Below are 21921 nucleotides of genomic sequence, written 5' to 3' on the forward strand. Positions count from 1 at the left end.
TATATATATATATATATATATAATTCTCAGGGTTGGCGCAGTGGTTAGGGCAGTGGCTTGGGATCCAAAAGGTCCTGAGTTCAAGCCCCGTTGGGCCACTGAATTAATACACCAGGGGGTTGACTCAGCCTGTCATCCTTCCAAGGTCGGCGAAATGAGTACCAGTATACTGGGCCGGTGTATACCCCGGTTAAAACAGGTGTACCATATCCCTGTGTTGTAAGAGGCGACCAGGGTTGCGTCAGGAAGGGCATCCGGCGTAAAACATGTGCCAAATCACGATGCGGATCATACGGATGATCCGCTGTGGCGACCCCTAACGGGAGCAGCAGAAAGAAGAAGAAGAAGAAGAAGAAGAGATATATATATATATATAGTTGTAGTTTCCCGCCGGCACGTCGCCACGGGCATGACCCTCGATGAAGCAGTGGGGCCGTCTCGGCTCGATCGCCCGGAATTTACAGATCGCCGGCCAGGGTAAGCCCGGGTCGACGGGTCCTGGTTATTTTGGACCGAAATACGCCAATGGGGAGATCACGTGGGGTCGGGTTAATTGTCAACTTCAACTTACCCAAGTACCCACATGATCCAGCTACCGGGATAATTCACAGTTAGAGGTGTATCATTTACCAGTAGATAGACCAAAAAGGCTTCAAAGTCACGAAGTGGATGAAACGGTGATGTGTTGCACTGATGGGCCCCAAGAAATGAGAGCTCTTAGTTTCTCCTGTAAAACTCGAATTTTCTGACTTAGCAGGTTGTGCAATTAAACCCTTCAATTGAAGCTGGAACCTCCCAAAGCAAGCAGTTGAAAATATATGCGAGGTGAGACAAACCTTGTGAAAATAGTCAATGGCAGAGTGGAAGTCGCACGTGAGACTGTGAATGAAACCAAGGGCTGCAAAAGTTGAAGCATTCTGAGGTGCAAGAACCAGAGCCTGTCTATGGTATTCCAGTGCCTCATCATACCGCCTATGAGGAAGAAAAAAAATACAAATGAAAAAGGCCGTAGTGCATTACCTGAAGTTTGCCATTTTTAACTTGTGTTTGCAGGGCAAGAGGCCAATGTTTGCAGGTGGAAGCTGTGTTGACAGATATAACCTAATGGCACAATTGAAAGCAAAGTGAACTTCACTCACACAGACAAGCTTACTTCAGTTTGCGACAAACGTGGCCAAGGTTGTTAAACAATGGTTCCCATTTATCAACCGTCACCTGAAAAACAAAAAAGGCATTCTTTGTTTGTGAGATCTCAAATGGAGTCTGCCAAAGTTAAACGACTGCGGAGACATTAAAAGATAAAACACCGATTTACTGTCTGTCCCGTGTACATTTTGCCAGGGTCAAAAGGTTAAAAAATAAAAAAATAAATAAATGAAATGCAAACCTGTCATATTCAAAAAATGTCCCAACTGCACAACAATATCTGAATAAAAGGGTGTAGCAAGGCACAACCAATTACAGGGCTGGACCAACAACAACAGGGCACCAACTGCAAATGTGGTGCACTGCACCCTGTTATACTACACTTGTAAATACACTATGAATGGTAGAAAAAGTAACTTTTCTTCCAGATTTCTGGCATGAAAACCTGACCCTTTTCTACTGTTCATCGACCACGCTGTGCCACCAAACGCAGCTTGCTAGCCTTTGCTCGACCGAGCATTCCTCCTCTTGTGAACAAACTACGTAGTTAAATGTACAGCTTCCTTATAGCACCCAGCATGTGGTGCTGCTTATGTTATAAACTGAGGCTTAAGAAGGAAAATATATTGAGGCTTGTGAAAAAAGAAAATAAAACATGGTTTAAGTCCTATTCAGTTGTTTATTATTTTTTTTTGATAAAATTATTGTTGAAGGTCACAGAGGAGCTTAAATAGCAAAAGGCTTGTTGAAATACACACTGACTGATCAAATCGAAGCCAAGGTCTATCCAAAACAAGATGTCAAATTGGACTTGGACTGCCACCTTCCAACCAGTCTATAGCCGCCATTTAATCATTCCACATTTGTCCATTTACTTCCTTTTTTGTATTCATGAACGACGCTCGTGGAAGAGCTGGAGCAGAATGGAAAGGGGAAAACACTAACGGCAGAGTATAAGTGAGTGAGATCAATGGGGGGAGAGGGTAGGGAGAAGGGCACCTGGGTGTGAAAAAGCTGCATGAAACACAGGAAGAAGAGGAAGGGGAGGGTGGGAATGAAATAGAAAAGGAACAAACCAACCGACAACTACAAAACGAAAAGAGGTGAGGGGGAGGGTGGAGGGAATCACAATAACCTGGATAAAAGGGAGTGCTTGGGAATGGGATCATTTGGGGTAGAATATATAATGAGTATGGATAGAGGATGGCATGAGGTAGTGGTAGACAGCTTTCTTAAAGCCCTGGAGGGAGGAATGGTACTGAGCAGACTGGGGAAGATGGTTCTACAGGCAAGAGAGAAGAGGAACAAATGAGTGGAGGCGAGCAGTGAGCCTTTCCTGACATGATACATTGAACGAGCCAAAACTTGCCTCATCTCCGATCGCTTTCACTTTCTTGAGTGCATTCACGAAGAACTTGTAAGCACCTTCCCAGCTAGGCAAAGGAGAGGATTTGGAGGTTAAAGGGAACAGCAGGCATAAGAGCTCGATTGGCATATGAACAAGCAGTGGATGTTTATATTTATTTATTTTGGCAGCTGTCGAATGGAACAACAGGGGGTACAAAGGGTAAAAGAGACAAGGTTGGGTGAAGGGGAAATAGACAACAACACATGGATATACAACAGCATGAGAAGAATTGCAAGTGAAACGGGGACCTCGTTTTAATGGGTGTTTCAGTGAAACACGAGTTTTCACATCAGCAGATTTACCACCACCCAGCAATCACATCCCTTGTACTTACTCCTGATTGTGAAAAGCCACCACACCCATCTCATGTAGTGCAAATGGGTCTTCAGGGGCAATTGACAAAGCCTGGCTGAAAAACCGCTCTGCCAGCCTGGGATTGTTTGTCAGTCCATATTCTAATCCGATGTAAAGAAGAGGTAGGTGGCAGCTGTTGGATGGAGAGAAGGAGAGGGTAAGGGGAGGGGATGGATGGTGGTGGCCAGAGAAGTGAGATTGAGATACATTAAGCACATGACATTAATGTGACCATTTCGAAGGGGTGGGGTCAATAACTTTTTGATCGAACTGTCAGAATGGTGACAACTCATTAACGTTGAAGGAAATAAATACGAGTAGTGCGAGAATAAAAATTAAAACTCATGACGAGTCCTTTTATCAGTGGCTTCCAGGCTCTCAAACGATTTATTCATTTGTTCTCATGAGGCTTCTGGTTGATGTATTGGACTCTTCATGGGCAACCTCAGCTGTGCCAGGTGCCAAGCCTTCTGCCTGGAAGCTCAGGCTTGATCATTTAACATCCTTGTGCATATTGGGAGGATTTTTTTTTCCAACACACACCAGCCAATGGGAACAAAAAACGTTTTCCTTTTTCTTCAGATGATTAATGAAGTAATCGCTGACATCAGCCAAATGACAGTTTATCCAATAATAATGAAAATATACAAGCAGTATCAGTCATGTACGTGTGGAGCAATTTTGGATTGGGTGTGTGTATACACACCAAAATTGCTTGCCTCATCTCTGATAACCTTCACTTTCAGATATAGATATATATATATATATATATATATATATATATATATATATATATATATATATATATATATATATATATATATATATATATATATATATCTTCTTCTTCTTCTTTCGGCTGCTCCCTTTTTTGGGGTCGCCACAGCTGATCATCCGTATGATCTGCATAGTGATTTGGCACATGTTTTATGCCGGATGCCCTTCCTCACGCAACCCTGGTCACCTCTTACGACACAGGGATATGGTACACCTATTTTAACTGGGGTATACACCGGCCCAGTACACTGGTACTCATTTCGCTGACCTCGGAAGGATGACAGGCTGAGTCAACCCCCTGGTGTATTAATTCAGTGGCCCAACGGGGCTTGAACTCAGGACCTTTTGGATCCCAAGCCGCTGCCCTAACCACTGCGCCAACACCAGGATATATATATATATATATATATATATATATATATATATATATATATATATATATATATATATATATATATATATATATATATATATATATCTGGAAAAACAATGAGACCACTCAATAAAATTTTTAAATCAGCATCTCTACATGTATGGCAGCCATTCCATTCCAGTGTCTGTTGAATTCCAACACAGGCACACCTCATTCTACTTCGTGAGGTACTGATTAGGTGATCACCTGAACCGAATCTTATTTAACAAGGAAAAGTATAAAAACCACTGCTGTGGTCATCACTATCCTCTTGCAATAGGACCAGCTGGATGGCAATAGGAACTCAAAAGTAATTGGAATCAAAAAAATAACTATTGACCATGACAAAAGAGTTGAAAAGAAAAGTTTTGAGTGAGGAAATGAAGGGTTCAATTCTGGCTTTACTGGCAGGGGAATACAGTGAGCGTCATGTTGCTTCCATCTTTATATTTCAAAGACGGCGGTTCATAAGAACAAGGTCAAGCAGCAGACATTGGGGAAAACAAAGCTACAGACTGGCAGAGGGCGAAAACGACTTTCCACTGACCGGGATGACCGCCAACTCATTTGAATGTCACTCAACAACCGTAAGAATACATAAAGTGACCTACAAAAAGAATGGCAAACGGCAGCTGGGGTGAAGTGCACGGCGAGGACGGTTCGAACCAGGCTCTTAGGGGCAGGGCTGAAGTCGTGCAAAGCTAGAAAAAAGCCCTTCATCAATGAGAAGCAAAGAAGAGCCAGGCTGAGGTTTGCAAAATACCATAAGGATTGGACCGTAGAGGACTGGAGTAAGGTCATCTTCTCTGATTAGTCCAATTTTCAGCTTTGCCCAACACCTGGTCGTCCAATGGTTAGACGGAGACCTGGAGAGGCCTACAAGCCACAGCGTCTCACACCCACTGTGAAATTTGGTGGAGGATCGGTGATGATCTGGGGGCGCTCCCACAAGGCTGGAATTGGGCAGATTTGTCTTTGTGAAGGACTCTTGAATCAAGCCACGTACAAGGTTGTCCTGGAAGAACACTTGCTTCCTTCTGCTCTGACAATGTTCCCCAACTCTGACGATTGGTTTTTCCAGCAGGACAATGCTCCATGCCACACAGCCAGGTCAATCAAGGTGTGGATGGAGGACCATCAGATCAAGACCCTGTCATGGCCAGCCCAATCTCCAGACCTGAACCCCATTGAAAACCTCTGGAATGTGATCAAGAGGAAGATGGATGGTCACAAGCCATCAAATAAAGCCGAGCTGCTTGAATTCTTGCGCCAAGAGTGGCATAAAGTCACCGAACAGCAATGTGAAAGACTGGTGGAGAGCATGCCAAGACGCATGAAAGCTGTGATTGAAAATCAGGGTTATTCCACAAAATATTGATTTCTGAATTCTTCCTAAGTTAAAATATTAGTATTGTGTTGTTCAAAAATGAATATTAACTTGTTTTGTTTGTATTATTTGAGGTCTGAAAACACTGAATCTTTGTTGTTATTTTGACCAGTTGTCATTTTCTGCAAATAAATGCTCTAAATGACAATATTTTAATTCGGAGTTTGGGAGAAATGTTGTCAGTAGTTTATAGAATAAAACAAAAATAATCATTTTACTCAAACACATACCTATAAATAGTAAAACCAGAAAAACTGATAATTTTGCAGTGGTCTCTTAATTTTTTCCAGAGCTGTATATATATACATATATATACATATATATATATATATATATACATATATATACATATATATATATATATATATATATATATATATATATATACATATACATATATATACATATATATATATACATACATACATATATATATATATACATACATATATACATACATATATATATATACATACATATATACATATATATATATATATATATATATATATATATATATATATATATACATATATATATATATATATATATATATATATATATATATATATATATATATCACAGAAAAAAAGTTCCTGTGCAGCATAAAAAATTAAAAGAAATGAAAATGACATGTCCCTTCGCAATGCAACAGTCAGCCATCACGTGCCTTGACATGTTCCACAGTTTCCCTGTGAATATCCGGAATTTGCACGTGCATACTGTGCGCTGCACGCCCAAATTTCCGTGCCCGTGTACCGAGTCACATGACAATGCAACACGTGGTAATGAGCAAATTTCAACGCAGCACGATTCGGTGAACCATTCCAGCTGTGAAAAACATTTTTATTGACATCTAAAAGGTCATAAAAGTGATGCCACGCCTTTCTGAAAATGAACATTTATGTGCTATTGGAATGCTTGAGACAGAAATGCCACAAAACGTTGTGACTAGGCGTTTTGGTGTTCATCGGAACACGATACAGTTACTATGGAGAGGTTATCAACAAACTGGCAACATCAGAGATCGTCCATGTTCTGGGTGACCATGTGTGACATCACATCAGCAGGATGACCATATCCGGTTGGTGCACTTTAGGAATCGGTTTCAGACAGCAAGTTTGACAGCTTACAGCAATCCAGGCTTGTGACCAATGAGTGCCAGATTTGTCAGGAATCGGTTATGTGAGCATGCATCCACACCTAGCTTGGTGTAGACAATGTCTGGGGTTCAGGAGACAAGATTGAGCTGCTATCCTCTTTACAGATTAGTCGAGGTTCCATCTTGACAGTGGTGATGGCCGTTGCCGCATTTATCGATGGGAAGGTGAACGTTACGCTGATGCGTGTTGTGCAACGTTTGTTGTTGGAAGCATCATGGTATGGGGAGGCATCACCGCACATCACAGAATCCAGCTGGAAGTCATTAATGGCAATTTGAGAGGTATTCAGAAACATGATGAAGTTCTCTGCTCCCAGGTTCCTGCAGGTTCATGGATGTCACGTTACACTTCAACAGGATAATTTGCACCCTCACGTCACATGAGTGGTCACCAACTTCATCGCGCAACACAACATTCCCACACTTCCCCGGCCAGCTGTTTCGCCTGATCTTTCTCCCATAGAGCATGTATGGGATGAACTGGAACGACGATTGCGCAGTCTTCAAAATCAGCCGGCGACGTTGGCCCAACTGTGGCAAGCCTTGGTACAGATCTGGAATGACATCCCTCAAGCCTTTTTCAACCCTATTGTGTCCTCAATGAGGTGCCGTTGCCAAGTGTGTGTTAACGCAAACAATGGTCACAACAGATACTGAGCTGTTCACTGACTTTTGACCGCTCCTCGATTCGAGCCTCTGGAGACATGTTTTGCAGACGTGTTGACGTTCTCATGTTTGTTGATTTAATTTTATCAAACACTAAATATTGATATGACCAAACATGTGGTCATTTTCTTTTCTCATTTCACATTGGTGTAAATGATGCACAGGAACTTTTGTTCCATTAGCATACATGACTACTTTAAAAATATATATATTTTTGAGGATGTGGGCATCACTGTCAGTGTGTGTGTGTGTGTGTGTGTGTGTGTGTGTGTGTGTGTGTGTGTGTGTGTGTGTGTGTGTGTGTGTGTGTGTGTGTGTGTGTGTGTGTGTGTGTGTGTGTGTACAAAGCAGTCATTCAGTTAATCTTTTAACAGCCACACACAGATCGGACATGAGGCATCTCACTGTGCTTGCTCCCAGTCATGAACACGAGCATGTGAAGCGCAAAGCAGGGTTAAACAAATGGCTCACTTTGTCCGTCTATCTAACACATACGCACACACACAATTTTGTCTGTTTTCATTTGGCAGCTGCAGTGACTTTTTTGTCATTTAAAGATCTGCTTACACAGCCCATCACTGTCTACATGTTCCACTGTCGAAATGACGATAGTAGCAAGCGCATGCGGCAAAAGTGAGACGCCTCATGCCCGATTCATGCATGCCCGTTAAAGGGTTAACTGGATGACTTTGCTCGGTGAACGCTAGAGATGCATGATCCAGCCGAATATATTACAAAGAAAGGTGAAGCATGACTGATTAATTTGGAGAAATTATAAATGTCACAATCCTTTATCTATTTATTGCTTTCCAAAGACAAAACCATCTAATAGAACCCTCTCATTGTTTTCTGGGAAATAATTCTGCCAGACTTCCATTCCATTAAAATATTAATCTTCACTTTTAACCTGGAGGCAATCATAGGTAAAGCAAGCATTCATGATGGCATCACACTTTTGGCATTGCTCAACAAGAGCAGAGGATGCAGTGTCTTTCATTTGAAGATCTGCTTACACTGCCTATTGGTATCGTCATGTTCCAAAAAGGCCTGCAGGGATTGAGTGTCCACACATGCAAAGTACATAAAGGAGTAACGCTCCGAGTGTGCTGAGAGGCTTACTTCCTAAACCAGTAAGCTTTGGGACAAATAAAGGAGACCTCTTGGGGCAATCTATTTATTTCAAAGGTGAGTGGAGGTAAGGAGGTGTGGTTGAAAACTTTGCCATTTTTCCAGATGGAATAAATAGGCAGTCTCCCATTTTGAGTACATTCATACATTTGATGCACATCCTCATAAAAAACAAACAAACAAAAAAAACAACCAAACCTGGTTTGGATGAAATTTCCAGTTTGGTATCAGTGTCTGCTTCTTGGGTCGTTTGGAGACTACTAAACATTTTATCTAGAATGCCTCCTCACTGGCACAATAGACGTCATAGATGCTCCAGAAATCCATCGACACATCCAAAAATCAAATGTCTGTTCACAGCCTTTCACATATCAACACTTCCAAACATATTGAGGGTAGTTTGTCAACAGCACTACCAACAATGAATGCAGATACTCTCTTTTGCAAACTGCCAGACAGGAAGGATATTTTAAAGTTTTTTTATTTTCAAGTTTCATAATTTTAAGTCATATAATAATAATAATAATAATAATAATAATAGTAATATATTCAGTTTATCATTTCTTAGATGATATCACTCAATCAAAACATTTCCACCAAGCTCACCCCTTCATTAGCTGAGCAGATGTGAAATATGCTGCCATGGCCTGGTCATGCTCTCCTTCCACGGCAAATGAATGTCCATATGCTATCCAAGCAGGCCCAAACATACGGTTTAACGTTGTTGCTTTGCTGGAAAGGGGTGGAGTGAGGAAGGTTGGATAGGGGACACAATTGCAACAAAAAAAAACAACAGAAAAGCAGGTGAAAATAGCATTTTTGAAAATCCAATACCATTCACATAGTCGACATGAACAAGCAGCTGTACAAGCTTAAAAAGCTGGTTAACAGAAGGAAAACATGGGGTACCTAAGGTATCGCCGAGCATGTTCATGTTTCTGTCCAACCAGAAGGTAGTAACAGCCAACTGCAAACCAGGATACCTGCACAGAGGCAGAGGACAAATTGAAAATAGGGGAAAGAGACAGAAGAAACTGAACAGCACTCAGGAGAGTCCATACCTCCACCAGGCTGAACAGTTTATGTGTTGTACCCCACCGATAGGCCGGATCTGCATCCGGACCTTAACCAAAATCAAATCGGCTTGTCCTTGGCACCGACCCCAACTCATCCACCTAGTTTCGTCACAACCCGTCACCAACTTTTTGAAATATCGTGCTATATATCGCTTTTGGCCCTTTCTCGTGATGGTGAAGAATCACTTTAGTGGGGGGGAAATGTATCCAGATCTTCACCATAATCGAATAAATGCATCCGAGTCACACACCCAACCTGTCCACAAAATCCATCCATAACTTTTAGAGAGACAGAGACAGAGACAGAGACAGAGAGAGAAGAGAGAGCACGCACACATTTTTAAAATGCTGGGCCATTGCAACTTCATTTGCCTTTCTAACCTCAAGTTACTATTCCGATATTAAATGAGTATGGAGGCCTCACGTTTTACCGCATTAACATACAGTACATTGGCCACAGCACGTTTCACAATATTCCAAAACATGCAGAGTAATGCAGCTGCAAATGAGATCAAATCGTGAAAAAACACTCACAAGCAGCGACTCAAATCAGGGTAGGCATTAACCGAAGCAGCTGAAAGTGACAAAAACGAGAAAACCAACAAACTAACAAATATACATCTTTATCAGTGAGAGACGAGCATTACCGGATTATTAGGATAAAGATCAACAAGCTTGTGTGCCAGGTAGAAGATCTCTGTAAAGCAAGAATGAGACCATCATTAGTGGATTCTTCAAAAACCCTTTACACAGTCAATTCATCCTGTAGTGGGGGGGGGGGAGGGGTCTGCCCAACATACAAAATTATTTGTGCAGTGTCCAACGTGTATAAAGCTTTATCATCCTGCCATGATACCAACTTCAAGAAACCTTTCAAGAGAGTTCAGAAATGCAGAAAGTGTGTGGAGAGGTTAAGCAAACTATGAAAGTTTTACTCCGCTTTGCTGCTGCAATATCAAATCCCCCCAAAAAACAAAGGTATTATGGCTGCACAGATGCTGTCACAGCACCACCAGCTATAGTGCAAAAGTTCAGGTCATGCCAGGTGAGACATTCCAACACGTCATTGTGTGCGTTTTCAATCTTAAAGCCTTCAGGTCATGTTCCCACTTCTTCTTCTTCTTTCGTATGCAGCCCATAGCTGTGAATTGCATCAATGGCTGAGAGGGAGTACGGGTACACCGCAGGTGTGGTGGCTCTGCAGTTATGGTAGAAATTTAGAATTTGGCCATGGTGCCAGTGATAGCTCACCTTGTCTTTGCAAAGGACACCGTGGGATCTTAAACATCCAACAACTAATGTTGGCAGACAGAATGCCCAGTTTAACATCCATCAGAGGGCAGCACACACATTGATGAATCACCCTGCCTGCGAGACAACAGGATGACAGCTTATAGATGGACCAATATTCAGACTCAGACGAGACAGCTCAGAAGTGAGTGTGCATACCTCGAGGGCCTAGGCCATCCTGCCAGCCTTGAGCATCCTCACAATGATTACGTTTGCCGTTTTCAGTTTGTCGGCAATGATGACCCACGAGGGTCTGGATCAAAACATTACCTACAACCTTTACCCTTCCATCAACTACATTTTCTTAAAGTGTCAGTTGATCTCATGGTGACCATCAATTTAGAAAAATAAATTGAAAATGTGCAGGATCACACACCTCAATAAGGATATATAAACAAACAAACGAAAATTAAAATAACGATGGAATGGCACCGCGATTAAAAAAAAAAAAGGTTACCAACAAAACTAAATATGACACGGGTGCGAGACATACCAATCTTCTTAAACAGCTCCACAAGGGTGCCCACGTGAATTGGCAAACAAGCAGCATTGAATGGGTCTTCTTTCAAAATCCTACAGGACATAGGCACACAAGAGGAACACACCATGTTGAATGCCATCACTATCCAATGCACAGCGCAATGCTTCGATCAAATCGGCACATGGCACGGTGGGTGATACAACAACACACCATGGTAATGTACTCGCCTTCAAGATCTCTGCTTCTGGGTTGAAAGCTCAACTAATCCGAATCAGATTAGAAAAAAAACAAAACAAAAAAAAAAACTTCCATTTTGGCAAAATGTCAGTGGCGTGTTAAACAACATTCAGTCTGCCATCATGACAGATTGCAGACTGATCATGGAGACGTTGAACTGGCTGTATTGTCTTCAGAGTTATTCAGACATCTTTGGAGTCTCGTTACCTTGTGATAAGGATGTTCAAGCACAACGTAAAGAAATGAGGATAAAATCTAGATTATTGATGAAATACAAAATTCCGTCAAATCACTTCCGTCAAAATTCCGTCAAATGACAAGAAACCGACTCAAATCAAACCAAAGCAAGCACGACTTGTGCGATATGGTGTAACACCATATGCATTATTAAATGGGAAATCTCAATTTGAACATTGCCATATTATTGACAAACTTCAATGCAAACTTTGAACATATATATATATATATATATATATATATATATATATATATATATATATATATATATATATATATATATATATATATATATATATATATATATATATATATATATATATATATATATATATATATATATATATATATATATATATATATATATATATATATATACAACCCTGGTCGCCTCTTACGACACAGGGATATGGTACACCTATTTTAACTGGGGTATACACCGACCCAGTATACTGGTACTCATTTCACCGACCTCGGAAGGATGACAGGCTGAGTCAACCCAATGGTATATTAATTCAGTGGCCCAACGGGGCTTGAACTCAGGACCTTTTGGATCCCAAGCCGCTGCCCTAACCACTGCTCCAACACCAGGCTATGTATGTATATATGTATGTATATATATATATATATATATATATATATATATATATATATATATATATATATATATATATATATATATATATATATATATATATATATATATATACTTTTAAAAACCCTTTTATGCAAAAAAAAACAAAAGTGCAACGGTTAGTTGCACAACTTCATGCATACATTAAGCAATTTTTAAACTGCACCATGTGGTTTCATTAGCCACATGACATCACCCAGGGAGCCGATTGACTGAGAAACAGTGATTTATGCTTGGAAACTTGTTCACAACTTCCAAAAACTACACAACCCTGAATAAACTCTTGCAACGTTTTGTTGCACAACTTATTATCTCGCTCACGAAGCGAAAATTGGGGTTAAGCAATTGGTTCATTCCGTCTGTGTCTGTCTGTCTTTCTAGAGACGTAGGTTTGTGATTGGCGAACTACTTAATTGCCATTTAATTTTTCATTTTGAACACTAGAGAATACAAATCTGAATAACAACCTGCAGCAGCACTCTGGCTCTGAATTTGGCAACTCATGCGGAGTAGTGCCCCAATCGCACATGCAAACAGAGGGTTAAGGTAATTCCATCCATAACTTTTGTTTTCGTCTCTGTCTGTCAAAAACAATTCCAAACATAAAGCTTAATGTTTTTAGGGATATCATAAAGGACACAACCAACAGGCACGATGAACTAACTTAAGGTCTTCACCAAGGTGGTGCAAAAGACAGTGCATCAACAGCAGTATATTTCAGAAAAAAGGTTGGTATTTTTTTTTCTTTCAGCCTTCAAAACCTTTATTTCAATTGAATTATACAGTTCCTTCAGAGAGTATTCACACCCCTTGACTTCTTCACATTTTGTTGTTCCAACCCAAATTTAAAATGGTTGAAATATAATTTTTTTGTCACCAATCTACACAGAATACTTCATAATGACAAAGTGAAAACATGTTTTTCGAAATTTTTACAGATATATTTAAAATGAAACAATATTGAATTGGATTTATTGAAATTGAATTGAATTTATATTGAATTTACATAAGTATTCAACTTCCTGAGTCAATACTTTGTAGAAGTGCCTTTGGCAGCGATTCCAGCTTCGAGTATTCTTGGGTAGTCTGTATCAGCTTTGCACATCTGGATTTGGGGATTTTCTCCAATTCTTCTTTGCAGATAATTGCTCAAGCTCTGTGAAGTTGGTTGGGGAGTGTCTGAACAGCAAACTCCAAGTCTTTCCATAGATTCTCAATGGGATTCAAGTCTGGGCTTTGGATGGACAACTGAAGGACTTTCACATTCTTGTTCTGAAGCCATTCCAGTGTTGCTTTGGCTGTGTGCTTGGGGTCATTGTCCTGTTGGAACGTAAACCTTCACTGCAGTCTAAGTTCTTTTGCACTCTGAAGCAGGTTCTCCTCAAGGATTTGCCTGTATTTGGCTCCATTCATTGTTCCCTATATCCTTAAGACTCACAGTCCTTGCGGCTGAAAATCATCCCCATAGCATGATGCTGCCACCACTATACTTCATGGTAGGATGGTTTTAGATGGGTGATGAGTCATGCTCCATTGCTGCCAGATGTAGCGCTTTGCATTGAGGCCAAGGAGTTCGATTTTCATCTCATTAGACAACAGAATCTATCGCCTTGTGCTCTCAGAGTCTTTAATGTGCCTTTTTGAAAACTAGGTGTACTGTCACATGCCTTTTTCTCAGGAGTGGCTTCCATCTGGCCACTCTCCCATAAAACTTAGATTTGTGAAGTGCTGCAGAGACTGTTGGTCCTTCTAGTAGTTTCTCCCATCTCAGTGAAAGAACTCTGTAGTTCTGTCAGAGTGGTCATTGGGAAGACCCTTCTTGCCCAGTTTCGTCAAACGGCCACCTCTTTGAAAAGTCTGGGTAGTTCCATAGTCTTTCCATTTCCTAATGATAGAGCTCACTGAGCTCTTGGGAACTTTTGACACACCAGAAATTGTTTTATACCCTTCCCCAGATCTATGCCTCCTCACAATTCCATCTCAGAGTTCTGCGGACAGTTCCTTGGACTTCATTGTCGAGTTTCTGCATCGACATGCACTGTCAACTGTGGGACCTAATATAGAAAATGTTTCTTTCTAAACCATGTCCAATCAATTGAATTGGCCGCAGGTGGACGCCAATGAAGTTGTAGAGACATCTCAAGGATGATCAAAGGAAATTGGATGCACCTGAACTCAATTTGGAGTGTCATCACAAAGTTTGTCAGGTCAGACCAAATCAGATTTGTGACTTCAACCCCTTTGCACATGTAATACATAAATGGCCCTTCATCTGTCACATAATATTTACTGTAAATTTTTCATTTGCCCTTTTTTGCCAGGTCAGGTCAGATTCGATCTGTGAATTGCTACAGGTACCATGTAAACCTGTACTAACCTGTTTCATGGTGGGGTTGGGTCAGGTCTTGTTTATTTTTAGCTTATCGGGCATTGCAGATAAGATATTGTCATCATGCACCGTCTGTATCCTACTTGGACTTCTCCGGCCAAACTGCTGGGCAGATCCGGCTGAAAATTTGGAGCAAGGTTCCGCTCCTGACTGGTAACAGGGCTCCGCTGTTAACACGCTCCTGACTCCGCTCTGTATTCAAGCGATTCTTCCAACACCACCAGGCTTCACAGCTCGTTCCGGTCATGTAACTTCAAGTAGGTCAAAATAGCAAGCTTCGTAAATGCCTTCAAAAATCTTCTCCAGACCCACCAGTCAGAATATAACCAAATTTGGGTTACAACATTAGGACAGGGTGTTAAATTGTGGAGGTCCTGCCGATCACGTGACTGGAAGTAGGTCAAAATGCTGGTCTCAAATTCCTTTAAAAATCTTCTTCTCCAGACCCACCAGTCAGAATGCTTCCAATTTGGGGTTATAACATTAGGACAGGGTGTTAAATTGTGGAGGTCATGCCGATCATGTAACCAGAAGTGTGTCAAAACAGTGGCCTTCGTACGTTTTGGGGAAAAATCACGAAAATTCCTTCAAAAATCTTCTTCTCCAAACCCACCAATCAGAATACCACCACATTTGGGTTACAACCTTAGACCAGGGAGCAGATAAGCTGCAGGTTCAGTCGTCCTATTTTTTGTTTGTTTTGTTGTTGCATCGTGTAAACATGCTTTAAGAATAAATAGATCAATTGAACTGAAACAGCGAGTGAATGTTCAGGTCAAAGAGTGAGCGAATGAACGAAAACAACTATCAGCACTGCATTATAGTCCACCGTACTGTGATGTGATTTTGTAGCAGGATCTGAAGTCACAGTTGTAATAATGTCGTTCAGCAGTTGCGACACGCACATCCAGGTTGTTACTGAGGCAAGTGAAGGACCCTGGCAGAGACACCTCTTGAGGCTTGTCATACTAAAAGAAAAATACACCGACAAGCCAACAATCCACAACACCTCCTGTGAAAGATTACTTCAGTATGCTGGGTTTCAAAGATATTAGTACGAGTTGCACCATGTCATCTGTGTTTGAATTAAACTCTCACTTTACATACACTCTCATTTGCTGAACTTGTTCTGATTGCTCAAGCACAACTCGTTCAGTACTTTATTTTCAAGTTTTGCAACAATTTTATATCCTTGCACAGGAGACTCCATTGAAGAATAGAAGGAAATATTAAATGTAAAACATGCTAAAGGGCCATAGCTTGAAAGAAACCAGCTTAAGGTTGAGACAATGTACATATTAAACATGCAAAGGTGATGATCTAAAATGCAGCTATTTGGCAAATGAAATAAGGTACTCCTTAGCAGGTGCACCTTACCTTTTTGAGTTTGCTTTCATAGAGAAATTGTACGAGTTTTGCCTCTTCTGCTGAGCAGCGTAGGTTGAGGGGGAGGGAATTGAGCAGGTCACTCTCTACGGGTGAAGAAGAGTAAGCACATTGTAAGGGTAAGACAGGTAGCTACAGGAAGTAAAAGTTCTGTTATTGCGTATAGCAGCTTGGCTGCCTGGATAGCTATCATTTTTGGAAGCGTGGCTGTGCTGCTGACGCTGTGCCCCTCTACCAGTACACTGGTACTCATTTTGCCAACCTCGGAAGGATGACAGGCTGAGTCAACCCACCAGGTGTTGTTTAACGGCACGACGGGGGCTCAAACTCAGGACCCTAACATCCTAAGCCAGCCACCCGAACCACAAAGCCAACACCAGGCTTAGGAAGTAGCAGTAACAGGAAACTGAAAATAAAAATACACAATTACGAAAATATGTATAATCACGTTGGTCTTGTTTCTATTTTTTACATTGGAGCTAGTGCTTCTACTGTCTCGCAGTTTACTTACAGTATTTATTACTTCTGCCACCAAAGGTGGCCGGAGGTTATGTTTTCACCTCTGTCTGTCTGTCTGTCTGTGAGTAGGATATCTCAAAAAGTCATGGATGGATTCGGACGAAATATGGTGACAGGTTGGGTGCGTGACAAGGATGAATAGATTCGATTTTGGTGAGGATCAGGGAACCATATCTTTTTTTTCAAGCGATTCTTCACCATTGGAAAATAGGGCTGAAAATGACATATTGCACGATATCTCAAAAGGTTATGTTCGGATGACAAAATTTGGTGGAAGAGTTGAGTAGGTGACAAGAACAAGCAGATTAGATTTTGGTTTTGGTTTTGGTCAAGGTGCAGATCCGGCCCATCAGTGGGATACAAAACCTAAACCTTCAGCCAGGCAGAGAAATGCGCTCCAATCGAGTGCCGTTCTCATTACCCTGCTACCAAAGGTGGATGGAGGTTATGTTTTAACCTCTGTCTGTTTGTTTGTCTATCTCTGTCTGTGAGCAGGATATCTCAAAAAGTTGTGGACAGACTAACGAAATTTGGTGGACAGGGTGTGTGTGTGTGTGTGTGTGTGTGTGTGTGTGTGTGTGTGTGTGTGTGTGTGTGTGTGTGTGTGTGTGTGTGTGTGTGTGTGTGTGTGTGTGTGTGTGTGTGTGTGTGTGTGTGTGTGAGCGCGCGAGCGAGAGAGACAAGGACGAAAGAATTGGATTTTGGTGAAGATCCGGATAATATAATTTTTTTAAGTGATCCTTCACCATCGAGAGACAGAGCCAAAAACTAAATGTCGCATGACATCTCAAAGCTTTGTGGACGGATTCGGATGAAACTTGGTGGAAAGGTTGGGTGTGTAATAAGGACGAATTGATTAGATTTTGTTGAAGATCCGTATCTGGATATGAGCATTTAATATTTTTTTAATAGTGATTCTTCACCATTGAGAGATGGAGCTAAGAATGAAAGAATGAGATATTGCATGATATTTCAAAAAGGTGTGGACAGATTATGACAAAACTTGGTGGATGAACTGGGTAGGTGACAAGGTCAAGCCGATTCAATTGTGGTTAAGGTCTGAATTCAGTTTAGGCCTACTGATGGGATACAAAATGTAAACTGTTCAGCCTGGCGGAGTTATGCACTCTACTGAGTGCCATTCTAGTTTTTTTTTGTATTGGATTTTTCAAAGTGAAGCGACTAATGTGGTTTAACGGCACGAGGGGGGTTCCGTCGGGGGTTCCTTCATTCCCATACCACAGCTGCCCTCGCTCTCTGTTCCACCTCGTTTTTGCAGTTCCATTGATAGATGAGGGTTGCTGTTTGGAAATATTTTTTGCTGGAGGTTGTGAAGTTCTCATTTGGAATTTTGCTCCCATGTTGAACATATTGTGATGATTCTCTATTCTGTTATCTATTCTAAAAAATGTTAGTGTGCATGTGTCAGTGTGTGTGTGTGTCTCTGCCATTACTCCAAAACCATGAAACCTAGCAGTCTGAAATTCTGCATGCATACTAAGGGAACTCCAAGAAAGTGCATGAGTGAAAATTGGGTGTTTGGGTTGGATAATTAACATCCGTTTTGAAGATAATTAGTGGCCTTATTAATTATCCTGTTAATCAGAGCTACGAATTGCGAGGTACATTGCAATGTCTATAAACGCCCGGAGACAGAGAGTGCGAGGCAAGAGTATCAGCCAAGAGGGGAGAGCTATACCCCATGAGACTGTGGACGAAAGATTTGTAAGTGGTTAGAAGCTCAGGTGTGCCAATGAAGACTTTGCAGGACAGAGGATGCCCATTTGGCGACTGGCTTTGGAGGCCAGCTTGGAGATGTGGCTTTCCCAGGAAAGGTCGTGGCAGATAGTGAGGCCCAAAAGCTTGAATGAAAAGACTTCTTCAAGGGGATTGCTGAGAAGTAATTTTTTTTTGGGGGGGGAGGGGTCCAGATGGTCCTTTTGAAGAGACATAGTGAGAGTGTGAGATTTGTCAGGATTGAAAGACATGTTCCACGTGTTGGACCAGTTTGTGATAATATCCAGATTTGCAGAGAGTAAAGAGGCTGCTGTTTGTTTATCTGAGGGATGACAGATGGTATGACAGAGGGTGGAGTCATCAGTAAAGAGATAAAGAGGATTTTCCAGAGTCGGAGAGATAATTGCTGAAAATCAGAAAAAGAACAGGGCTGAGAACACTGCCTTGAGGAACTCCAGCCTGGACAGGAAGAGGGGATGAGACAATTCCATTAAGAGCCACATGTTGCCGGTGACAGGAGAGGAAGTCTGCGAGCCATGAGTGGAGATTGACTTGGATACCATAAGACGAGTTTGGAGAGCAGTGCGGGATGCCAGACCTTATCGAAAGCTCACGATATGTCTAGGGAGATGGCTCTAATCTCATGTTTGGAATTTAGGATCTCAATCCATTGTTGGGAAAGCAGAAGCAGCATATACATGGTTGAGTGACCTGGTTGAAATCCAAATTGATGGTTGGAAATCAGGTCAATGAAGAGGAAGGATTTGATGTCAGAATCTATGATGGATTTCATGACCTTGCTGATGATTTGGAGCAGGCTGATTGGTCTGTAGTTGCAGGGATCAGCTTTTGCACCGTTTTATGCGAAGAGAACATGTTTGCTGATTTCCAAGCAGATGGCAGATGACCTTGAGTCAAATGGAGTGTGAACAGAGAGAGGGTGAGCAAGAGCAGCAGAGCCGGTTTTTAGAACACGAGGGAGGTTGCCGTCTGGACTAGTTGCAGAATCTGAGTTGAGGTTTGACAGCAAGCTATCTTATCAGGAGAAAAGGACATAGAGTCCAGGAACAGCTGGTTGTGGCTGGGCAAGGTGGGTACAGAAAGTGATGGGTTTGGGACACAAGATTTCGAAGCAAATACAGATTTTAGGCATTCAGCATTTTCACGTGCAGTGTCAGCTGTGCAGCCATTTCAGGTAAGGGAGGGGATGGAGGAGGAACATCTGCCAGAAACAGACTTAACTAGATGTCACCAGTATTTAGAGGAGGGATACAGGTTTGGGAGTTCAGACTTGAGAGGAGAAAGCTGTTATTTCCTGGCTCTCCTGATGTTAGACGAGACAGACACTTGTTCCGAGCTTTGTGGAAGGAGCTTTGGATTGCCTTCAGTTGGATTTATCTTCCATGAGGCGAAGGCAAGTTGTTTCAGGACAACTGCCTCACCATTAGGCTTCACTGTACCATGGGCGGAGGAAGGGTAGGACAGCTGAAGACAAGATGGGATAAATCTATGCATGAGAGCGAGCAAATATATTTGAAAAAATTCCCAGAATGAGTTGATGTTGGTGAGAGTAGCAATGGGAGACCAGTCTAGAAGTTTGATGGCTGCTTCTCCACCCTGCCAGTCGGCTTGAGTGAAATGCCACTCATCAGTGCTGAGGTGGTTCTCTAATAACAGCCAGAGAGATGACTCCTTTAACAAGCATATGGTCAGATGAACCGATGGGCGCAGAAGAAGAACAGCAGATGTTTTCTGGGAAATTGGTCAAAATCAAAATCAGAAGAGACGGAGTACCGTTTGTTGAGATCCGGGTCAGGAAGTTGACAGATTGTGTCAGTCCCAATGAGTCGCAGAAGTCTTTTGATGAAGTGCCATGGCAGAGAAGCACCCATACCCAGCCAACTGGCATGATGGCAACTGAAGTCACCACATATGAGGAAGAGAGAGTTTGGATGAGAGGATAGAAGTTGGTCCATGTTTTTGGTGAGCAAGATGTAAATGGAGTCATCACTGTTAGGTGGTGGGACAACACACATAGAAACAAGAGGTGGGAGCGGAGGGGAAGCCGTAGCCAAAGGTATTTCTGGGGTTGTGGAGGAGTGAGGGCAGTGCATGTAGAGTGTGGAATAGAGTTTTTGATGAAGAGAGCAACTTTGCCACCAGGACGAGGCTCAGGTCTCTCATACCGGAAGGAGTAAAGGCCCGGTCACACCTTGACGTTTTAGCCAGCGATGGCAACGTATTAAAATGTATGTAAAACGCTGGCTGACGTTGAACTTTTGATGTTTTTTTTTAAAATTCGGACGTATTCATAACGAGTTGGTCGTATGCATAACATATTAGTAATGGACACAGAATGTTTCGTTGTGTTATAGATAAATTATACCAACGAATGCTGAACCTGTTGTCAGCCTACACAACCGATGCCCAACGATAGTTTAACTTCGGCATAGCGCGCTGCACGCATCGCCGACGATGTCGTGACGTAGCCTATTAAAAGGCTGACGCACAACGATTCGAATCATAACTGCCGTAGAAATGGAAGTGTCAACATCGCGGTCACACCTTGGCGATCTTGCCAGCGAATGCCGACCTAAGAAAAATGTGTGTAAAACGTTGGGGCACGTCAAATACGGTATGAGTAAGTTTGGTATACGTGAGTAGAACGCTAAAGTACGCTATCATACGTCGTAGTAAGTACAGTACGTCAAGAAATTTTAAACATGTTCAAAATTTTACGACGTACTTGGCGTATGACACACGTTCCGCATGCGATGGGGATAGGTTGTACACACGTCCACAAAGGCTACTTATAAGCTACTCATAAGTCGAAACACGTCGCGGTAATGTCTTTTTTACGCGAAACTTATTTCTAACTTATGTTTGACGTGCTTTGAACCAATTCTTTACGTAGTCCCAACACACATCGACGTATGTAGACGTATTCCAATGACGTCTTCCGGTCGACAAAAAAAAATAATGAACGTGTTTCTAGGTTACAACTGCCATATAAAGACGTGTTCCCAGCAGTTTTGGGAATTGGTATATAAAAATGTTGCTCATAAAAGGGGAACCCAACAGTGTTTTCGAGTTCCTTTTTGAGTCGATGTCCATGTCAGCAGTAACAGTATCAGTATCAGTATCAGTATTAGTATTAGTATTAGTATTAGTTTGTTCATGTTGGCAGTAGTAGGTGAGTGTGAGGGGGAGGGTGTGGGTTATGATGGATCGTCCTTGCGTCCGCGTGTCCACAGGTAGGTTCATAGGCTGCCACTCAACGATTTAAATGGCTGCATCTCCACTATTGAAAGTAGACGCTTGCGCTCAACAATTGGATTTTTTTTTTACACTCAACGACTTTTAAACGGTACCACTCAGTGATTTTCATTGTTTACAATGAACGATTTAAATTGCTGTCACTCGCCTTTGTTTTTTGACGCTGGGGTTTTGAAATTTCAAGCGTTTCTTCTGAACGTGTTAAAACGCTCAAACTCG

The 21921-nt window shown here is 41.7% G+C and overlaps 1 protein-coding gene across 2 annotated transcripts in view; it reads right to left on the reverse strand.

The window, feature by feature from the left end:
- The window catches only part of CDC16 (cell division cycle 16), a 49534-nt gene that overhangs the window by 12811 nt on the left and 14802 nt on the right, over window positions 1-21921 (reverse strand). For both annotated transcript variants that reach the window (XM_085863464.1, XM_085863463.1), the window contains exons 7-16: window positions 16162-16256; window positions 15619-15752; window positions 11300-11379; window positions 10164-10213; window positions 9350-9423; window positions 9047-9172; window positions 2889-3041; window positions 2516-2579; window positions 1154-1215; window positions 837-972 (exon numbers count right to left, since the gene is read on the reverse strand). In XM_085863464.1, the coding sequence (XP_085719590.1) occupies window positions 837-972; window positions 1154-1215; window positions 2516-2579; window positions 2889-3041; window positions 9047-9172; window positions 9350-9423; window positions 10164-10213; window positions 11300-11379; window positions 15619-15752; window positions 16162-16256 (974 nt within the window). The remainder of the gene's footprint in view (window positions 1-836; window positions 973-1153; window positions 1216-2515; window positions 2580-2888; window positions 3042-9046; window positions 9173-9349; window positions 9424-10163; window positions 10214-11299; window positions 11380-15618; window positions 15753-16161; window positions 16257-21921) is intronic.

This window comes from Eptatretus burgeri, chromosome 18, assembly GCF_056783735.1.
Source record: "Eptatretus burgeri isolate ZD-2024b chromosome 18, Ebu_testis_v1, whole genome shotgun sequence".
NCBI classification, from domain to species: domain Eukaryota; kingdom Metazoa; phylum Chordata; class Myxini; order Myxiniformes; family Myxinidae; genus Eptatretus; species Eptatretus burgeri.